At 42.9% G+C, this 9788-nt stretch overlaps 1 protein-coding gene across 1 annotated transcript; it reads left to right on the top strand.

The window, feature by feature from the left end:
- The first annotated feature begins 3673 nt into the window (after positions 1 to 3673).
- LOC134738214 (basic proline-rich protein-like) lies at positions 3674 to 5514 on the top strand. The gene is given in 4 exon segments (XM_063652342.1): positions 3674 to 3722; positions 3908 to 4068; positions 4070 to 5391; positions 5424 to 5514. Coding segments are annotated over 4 exon segments (1623 nt in total).
- Positions 5515 to 9788: the final 4274 nt, after the last annotated feature.

The raw sequence follows: 9788 nt of genomic DNA, 5'->3' as shown, positions 1-9788 counted from the left end.
TGAAGTTTGACTATGCCACTTAACCCAGTGTCCGTCTTGTTTTATGTTGACTGTTGCTACCAGGAATTGTCATTATGAAATATTCTACAGGACTGATCTACTTTATTAAAAATCCAACCCTCCCACATACTTGTACACTTGTGATCACTTGGGATCTCATACTAACCTTCCTCACTGGTAATTCCCCTCTGGTGTTTCAAGTATATGGTCACGGAGACAAGGGCCAGGTCAAAATGTCCCCAAGACCAAAAGGTCTAGGCCCTAACACTGGAGCCAAATGTTCAGGGCACGTGTAGACAATGTGTGTAGCACAAGTATGTGCCTAAGTAGGAATTATGTTAGCTAGGAGAATCTGGAAAAAGTAAGGACTTTTATTCTAAGAATCACCAGCTGATATTCTTTTCAATAATTTCCAAAGAGAAAGACATAGCCAAGTCAGTTGGTGAGATTTCAACAAGTACTTAGCGAGAAGCTGAAACTGCCCTACAAACTTCATTACTTCAAACCATTCCATTTGAGATAAGAGCTCCTCTACTCTCTCTCACAAAAACCTCACTTGTCAAGAATTCCCCCGAAGCCACATGGAGGCCCATGGCAACACGAAACCCAGTGCCCAGCATACTGGGCACTGGTGGGCAGAGGAGGATCAGTGTGCTTGGGAGACTGCTTACACTGAGCCAAGAGTAAGTTTGACAGCAACAAATAAAGGCATGAGGACAGTGAAAGCTAGGTTTCTTACTACTGGAACACAGAAAGGGAGGAAAGCTAGAAAGAACTATGAGGGAAGGAACTGAAATTGGAGTACCAGTGAGAACTTAAGGCTATTAAACACACACGCACAGAAGGACACAGGTTACAGATGATTATGTGTATGTATATGTGCTTGCATGTTCATTTATATTCACTGTATTTTTTCTGCTGTCTGTTGAGAGGGCCTGGAAGAAATGTACAGTACATCAAAGAAATAAGCACACTGAACCCCCTACATCATGGTTTCTAAATACTCCATCAAAGGGAACTAGAGCCTCCTTGAAGAAAAGGCTTATTCCAGGACTGGGGCAACAAAAGTATAAACTAAACCTGGAACATAATATGCAGAAAATAAGGAAGTGTTCAAAGATTGAAAGGGACATGTCACAACATCAGGAGAGCCAGGCTGAAGGAGCTCCCACTGTCTAGATCACAGGACTCCATGAGTTGACACTGTTATAAAGAAATGAATGACAACGCAAATTAATAGACAAGGGAAGGCTTTTTTCTACAGTGGAATGCCAACTAATAAATGTAGAATGAATGAAAAGAATATAAAATCACTATTTGGCAATCAGCATAGACGTGGCTGATTTGGGCAGGAGTCATCCATGGAGGCCAGGGCTAGTGGATGAAAGTCTGATGAGAGACACTGGTGTAATCTTGAAACATCTCACCACAAAATACTATCATGAATTACTAAGAGGATCACATGGTGAATTAAGTGTGAGAGAATCTGGCAGACGCAACATGCCCAGGCCGGCAAGGTTAACCTTACGGCCTGTGCCCTGATGCGAGGCTCTGAGAAGCACAGCATCATTTCCGTGGTATTTCTTCCCAGGATGCATAACCTGAATCCGCTCATGAAGAAACACTCGATGGACTCAGGCTGAAGATTCTTTCAATTTGTCAAGGCCATGAAGGACAGGGAAAGGCTGATTTCTGTTTCCATGTTCAGTGCCCCCTCATGGTCCAGCTGCCAGCAAGGCCATTTATTCACTTAATCGTATCTATTCATTCATTTGACAAATATTTATACGGAGCTGCACCAAACCCTTAACATTATGCCAGGTATTATGAAGCAATCTAATTTTAATAAGCTGTCAGAAATTAGGGAAGCAATATGAACACACAAATTCTAACATAAGGGATCCTGTAAGGTCGCACAGTAAAACACAGACTTCCTGAATGAGGGATAATTTGGGGAACAATTTGTCCTAGATAGACAAGTTTTCATAAGTCTAACTAAAAATACTACTTCAGGCACTAAATCTTTCTGTATTTTAACCATTTGGCTGCTTTTTTTTGTTGTTCTAAAATATATTACTCACTTTCCTGCCTTCTTAAACGGAACACAATGTGGTCATTATTTTATGCAAATTTTAGTTGTATAAATCTAAATCATGCAACATAAAACATTAATAAAGTCTCACTTCATGAACACACCTGAAATTATGCAAATGTCCCAAATTAAAACTAAGCACCTAGAATTACATAATTTTAAACTGGCAGGCTGAGTGAATTAACCTGTGTGTCCACTACTGGTCCATGGCAAACCAATTTATCTGAAAACAGAAATAAGCCACCATACTTGTAGCTTATTGAGAGTCCTATGGGAAAAATAGTCTCAGAATCACAGGAATTTTGAATTATGCAGACACCTCAGATACATATCTCTCAAAATGCCATGACAGCAATTATAATTTAACCCATTTATGAGTTGGCTTCTACTGTGGCATTAATTTTCTGGTCTGTACTGTGAGTTAAAGACTTGCTGGGAGGTGCTGGCAGAGCAGACCCTGCTAGTTACCTACAAAGTACCCGTTTCCTCCTTCTTCCTTACTAGCAGAACCCATTTTCATCCCTAGGAGCCTGTGCCACCAAAACTCCCCATTTTCCACCCTCCCTTAGAACAGAAAATGGCAATGTGATGCAATTCTTGCCAAGGAGATGTAGAGAGATGTCCCTGAGGAGGGCATCTCCCCTGAAACAAAAGGGAAAAGCTTCACTAGGAGAAAGTTTTCTGACCCTTTACGCTGCCCCATTATTTTTGTTGGAAATACAGGATGTGAGGGCAGAGTCACAGCAGCCACCTAGAGTCTGGACGAATGAGGGCTGAGGCCTATAAAACGAGGGCAGCCTGGAACAGTGGGGAAGGCTGGTCTCTGGGAACATCACAGCACAGCTGTGCCAACCCTGGGCTGCCTGCCCCCACACTCCTTGTTACAAGTGAAAAATGCTCCTGTTACTTTACTTTAAATGACAATCATTTGGGCAGGCGCGGTGGCTCACACCTGTAATCCCAGCACTTTGGGAGGCCGAGGTGGGCGGATCACGAGGTCAGGAGATCAAGACCATCCTGGCCAACATGGTAAAACCCCGTCTCTACTAAAAAGACAAGAATTAGCTGGGCATGGTGGTGCCCGCCTGTAGTCCCAGTCACTCCTGCTGAGGCAGGAGAATCGCTTGAACCCAGGAGGCGGAGGTTGCAGTGAGCCGAGATCGTGCCATCACACTCCAACCTGGAAACAGAGCAACATTCCACCACAAAAAAAAAAAAAAAAAAAAAGACAATCATTCAATCAACCAAAGGCACTGAGTGATATTTGAGGATTATTTATTTGCTCCTGTCCTAAACAGTCTTACTTTATTAATACCATGTCTTTTATCTTTTATATTCTTATAGCCATTATTTATGGATTCTCAGACTTTTCCTTTGGTCAAAGAACCCAGCTAAGAAAATCAATATATGACATTCACCAGGCCAGAGCCTGGTCCAGCACAAGGTCCAGTGAGACAGAAATGAGAAGTAGGAAAGAGAACTTTAGGGGAAGTTTTCTATGCTTCAAAGAGAGCCACAGAAAGAGACACTGCCCCCTGCCTTTATCCCTGTGGATGAGAGGCCTGAACTGCTGCCCATGGCATGGCACAAGACTACCGAGGAAGTCTACGCAGAGGAGGGGAGATGCAAAGTATCCCAGGAAAATGGAACCAGATCCACAGGATTCAATTAGCCCTAAAGAACATCCTACTGCAGAACTTCTAGTATGTAACTTAATATCTTTATTATTTAGACCAGTTTGAGTTAGTGTTCTGTTATTTGCAAACAGGAATATTTCAACGACCTCAGAACATGAAAAACTCAGCCCACTGTAAGAAAAGAAGAAGGCTCAATCACCTCTACCTCCACATCTACTACTAACACCTCCACCACCACCTCCTCCTCTTCCACCTCCCCCACCACCACCCCCTCCACCACCTCTACCATCACAACCTACTCCTTCACCACCACCTCCACCACTTCTACCCTTACAAACACCCACCACCATCACCTCCGCCACCTCCACCACCACCACCTCCACGTCCACCACCTCCACATCCACCACCTCTACCACCACAACCTACTCCTTCACCACCACCTCCACCACTTCCACCTCTACAACCACCATCTCCACCTCCACCTTCACCACCTCCACTACTACCTCCACCACCACCTCCATCACCTCCACCACCATCACCTCCACCACCACCACCACCTCCACTTTCACCACCACTACCTCTACCACCACCACCTTCACCGCTACCTCCACCACCTCCACCTCCACCACAACCACCTCCACCACTTCCACCTCCACCTTCACCACTGCTACCTCCACCACCACCACCTCTACAACCAACACCTCCACCTCCACAACCACCACCTCCACCTTCACCTCCACCACCACCACCTCCACTGCTACCTCCACCACCTCCACCTCCACCACAACCACCTCCACCACTTCCACCTCCACCTTCACCACTGCTACCTCCACCACCACCACCTCTACAACCAACACTTCCACCTCTACAACCACCACCTCCACCTTCACCACCACCTCCACCACCACCTCTACCACCACCTCCACCACTTCCACCACCACCACCACCTCCACCACTACCTCCGCCACTACCACCTCCATCACCACCTCCACCTCTTGTACCACCACAACCTGTATCACCACCTCTACCTCCATTACTACTACCACTATCACCATCTCTACCTCCACCTCCACTACCTCTACCACCTCAACCTACTCCTTCACCACCACCTCCACCACTTCCCCCTCTACAACCACCACTTACACCTCCACCACCACCTCCACCACTTCCACCACCTACACCACCACCTCCACCACCACCAGCACCACCTTCACCACCACCAGAACCACGACCACCTCCACCACCACCACCTCCACCTCCACCTCCGCCACCACCATCTCCACCTCCACCACCACCACCACCTCCACCTCCACCACTACCACCTCCACCTCCACCTCCACCACCACCACCTCTACAACCACCACCTCCACCTCCACATCCACCACCTCCACCTCCACTACCACCACCAGCACCACCACCTCCACCTCCACCTCCACTACCACCTCCACTACCACCTCCACCACCACCTCCACCACTTCCACCTCCACCTTTACCACCGCTACCTCCACCACCACTACCTCCTTCACTACCACCTCTACAACCACCACCTCCACCTCCACCTTCACCACCACCTCCACCACCACCACCTCCTATACCACCACTTCCTGTGCCACCACCTCCACCTCCATTACCACTATCACCACCACCTCTACCTCCACCACCATAACCACCACCACTTCTACCACCATAAGCACGCCATCATCACCACCACCTCCTCTTCCACCACCATCTCCACCTCCACCATGACCTCCACCTCCACCACTACCACTGCTTCTACCACCATAACCACTCAATCATCACCGTGTGCCCAGAGCAGAGGAGCCCATGATGCTTCCTGCAGTTTCTTCCAGGCTCTCGTACTGGTGATGGGAGAACTGGTGATAAGAGTGGGAGTGAGAATGGGGGAAGGGGCCAGTCCCTCTCACAGAACTGGGAAGCCCAGAAGTGGTATCCGTGTCCCTCCATGGACTTTCTTTCTACTGTGTTCTCACCATTTCATGCCCAGCTCCTCTCTCACCAGCCAGGCGCCCAAGATGGAAAAAAACTTAGGATGTGTTTAAAGTCAAAAGGCAGTTTTGTGTCAAAACAGGTCCCTGAGGCCTCTCAGGGTCCCACCAGTCTCATAGTAGGAAGTCTTGAGGTGACATTCTGTAACCCCATATCCTCATCTGTAAAATGAGGCTGATGGTAATAACTGTATCTATTTGACAAAGTTGTTATGAGGAGGAACTAGCTAATGTAATTAAAGTGCCTAGAACAGCGCGTGGCATTTAGTGAGTGCCACACATAGAATCATTTGTTAAACAAGTTAAATTGATCAATAACATGCATCAATTACATCAATTACATGAGGGACTGAGGGAGGAGGAGAAATTTTTCATCTTCGATATCTTCACAGAGTTACAGATATTTCCTGTTAGTCTGCTTGGATACTCTTTTTTTCTTTTCCTTTTTTTTTGAGATGGAGTCTTGCTCTGTCACCCAGGCTGGAGTGCAATGGCATGATCTTGGCTCACTGCAACCTCTGCCTCCTGGGTTCGAGTGATTCTCCTGCCTCAGCCTCCCAAGTAGCTGGGATTATAGGCGCCCACTACCATGCCCAGCTAATTTTTGGATTTTTAGTAGAGACAGGGTTTTACCAGGTTGACCAGGCTGGTCTGGAACTCCTGACCTCAGGTGATCCACCCGCCTTGGCCTCCCAAAGTGCTGGGATTATAGGCATGAGCCACCATGCCTGGCCAGATACTTTTTTATATCAGGAGAAAGAAGTGTCTTTTCAAATGGAAAAAAAAATCACTGATATTAAAAAAACAAAACAATTATTCAAGGAGCAGTGACATGTGATTTATTAACCCAAAAATGTACTCAAATGTAACATTCCAAATAATATCTTCTCACATATTTTTCCCTCTAATGACAAAAACTCCTCTAAAGTTTTTGAAACATGTATCCCTTTTGCCTAATGATTATCAGTGATGACTGAATCCCCTGTCACTCAAGGTTAAGGGAACATCACCATAAACTGTTAATTGGATCACTGTTTCTATTCACCGCACAAAACTTTTTGTAGTATTTTTCTGTTGGCAGAGAGATAAGCAGCAATCTAGATTTACACCGACAAAGCAGGAAATAAACTGCCTAAGTTTATGTTCTAGAATACCTTCCTCTCAAACAGAAGGAACTTCACCCAACTGGCTCCATTCCCCTATTTTAGGAAGGAGGTTTGATAAAAGAAGCTGCAAAATTTCAAGCAATTTGTTCAATTTTTAAATTATCACTTAAACTTCTTTGACTATACACTTAGAATCCAACACCAGAGTGAAATGTAACAGCTAAGAATGTAAACATCATTCACTAAATCTAAAGACAAAAGGTCACTTTTCTTTTTCATATTGATTGTTATATGTCTATCACCCCCAGGGGGAAAAAAAAGAACCTGCCGTCTGGTTTATGCACCATTTTACTCATTAAAACATTGAAGAAGGGCTCAGGTTTTCTAGGCAAAACACATACACAGAACAGAATTGTCGAGTCCAGGCTATGCCTAAGAGAATTTTACCAAGCATCTCTGGGACACTACCTCAAGGAACCAGGGAGACTGGATGGATTCCAGTCCCTGTCAGTAAACTAGGATGCCAATCAATTATCCTGCAGGGTTACAAAATGAACTAGAATGGCCATCCCATTTAATCCCCACAGAGAAAGCTGAAACAATCACTTCTCCCCAGGAGTGAAATGGCATCATTCTGATGATGCCCGGGACCAAAGCCAACAGGCTCAGCTGGAACCTGAGGCCTCTCAGCCAGAAACTGGGACCAGGAAACTACAGCAAGTGGATCTCTTGCTCCACTTGCTATGTTTTTCTAAAAGCAGTAAAAGTTGTATTTTTCCTTAGACAAATATGGAAAAATTAAAAGTAAAACATAAAAATAAAAATAGAAATATTATTCTGTTGGTTATACAAATTTGATATGTATATATGCCAGGAGATTATTAACTAAGTCTAAGTTTTCCTATTCCAAGGTTCTTTATTTACTTTGGCGGTCACAGGGAGTCATACATTTAATCAGAATTTTTAAATAAATTTTTAAAATAGTCTGTAAAGTTTTCAGAGTTGTTTGAACTGTAAGAACATTTACAAAGTGGTTATCTATGGTGGCTAAGGTACTTCTTAAAGGAAATAAAGATTTCTATTCCTATGTAATTAGAAGTCATTACAGATCCTTTACCAAATACCTTCCCTTCAGACTTCCGTGGCTAAGGTTTTAAATTGGTTCTACATGATTATATTACAAAGTCAACTTCCTTGGAAAAACAATTCTGAACACCTTTCATCTTCTATGAAACCCTTTTCGAATCCATGTTTTTTTCAAATGTGTAGCCCCCTCTTCCTTCTTTCATAAAAGAAGACAGATTTTTTTTTTTGTTTTTTTTTGCAACGGAGTCTCTCTCTGTCATCCAGACTGGAGTGCAGTGGCACCATCTTGGCTCACTGCAACCTCTACCTCCCGAGTTGGAGCGATTCTCCTGCCTCAGGCTCCTGAGTAGCTGTGATTACAGGCGCCTGCCACCACACCCAGCTAATTTTTGTCTTTTTAATAGAGACGGGGTTGCGCCATGTTGGCCAGGCTGGTCTCAAACTCCTGACCTCAGGTGATCCACCCACCTTGGCCTCCCAAAGTGCTGGGATTACAGATGTGAGCCATCACGCCTGGCCAAAAAGACAGAATTTTTAAAGTGTAGGGAAAAAAATGTTTTTAGCCCCATGCCAGAAATACTATATGCCCCTACATATTTTGGATATTATAGTATTAATTGCCATATCTTATGGTAGAAAGTGGGAGGAGCCAAGCTGTTAAGCTCTTCTTTTTATTTTTTTTATTGCTTGGAAAATCAGTTATTGCTTTTCTAAAAATGAAACATGCTCATTGTAAAAATTTCTAACAATCTAAAAACATGCAGAGAAAGATACAGTAAATGTAAATTGTTGCTCCACCACCCATGACCACAAAAACCTGAGTAAGAAAATGAACACAAGTTGCAAAAAACTCAAATGAATTGCAGAAATTAGACTTCATGAACACATTCCCATTGCTGAGGGATGAAATGTCAGCATACCAAAGTCCATGGCTTTTCAATGCACTCTTCAGAAGCAGAAAACCAAAATTTAAAACAACATCATCCATGAAGCCAAGGGAACCATTACACCAGAACATACAGCTCCTCCCTGGAATAAGCCTTCTATGAACCTCAACTTTTCCTCTCTTTGAACATCGATGTTAAAATGCCTTCCCTTCAGGGATACTAAGACGTTTCACTTTTGAGATAGAGTCAAATAGAAAAACCATCAAAAAGAAAGAAACTAATTCTGCACCTGGGTAGTATTTTTTCCCTGCTTGGAGTGTGTACTAACTTCAACCAGATCAATTCTTTCATGAAATGAGGCAGAAAATAAACTCTCAATAATTTTAAAACATATTTATTATAATAAAAAGATGGCTCTGTCATTTCTATTTGTGGAAAACTGAAGGCAATCTTTTTCTCTGTAAAGCTTTTTGTCTGTTACATACTAGAAACATTATAACCTCTCCCCCAACCAGAATGATTCTGTTTATGCAAATAAATATATTTTATGACATGTAAAATTAATTAGTTATATGATTATGCTTCAGTAATGACAATGTTTTGCACAATAGAAAAAAGCTGATAAAATTTAAATTTCCATTTTTATATTCCAACAAATAATTTAAATTTGTTTCTTGATGAATTCAATGTTTCACTTTCGAAAAGCAATTCACTTCATTTTGAAGTACATTTATATTTTCTTTAGTCACTTTAACTGTTAGTTCTACTCAGCAAGAATGTACTGTCTTTTTATTCTTTTTCTGTTCTTGGTTAAATGTCTTCCAGTAGGTTACATTTTACCTATTTATGTCTTGTGTCATAAAAGTATTCAAGAACATTTTAAAGTAAAATGCTTGAATAAAATTATTTTAGTAAAAATGAAAAGATAAATGTAAAAATACATGTAAAATAAATGTAAACAAATTAAAATAAAT

Source organism: Pongo pygmaeus, chromosome 16, assembly GCF_028885625.2.
Source record: "Pongo pygmaeus isolate AG05252 chromosome 16, NHGRI_mPonPyg2-v2.0_pri, whole genome shotgun sequence".
NCBI lineage: Eukaryota > Metazoa > Chordata > Mammalia > Primates > Hominidae > Pongo > Pongo pygmaeus.
The sequence above is the reverse complement of the archived record's forward strand: the minus strand, read 5'-3'. Positions and strand labels throughout refer to the sequence as shown.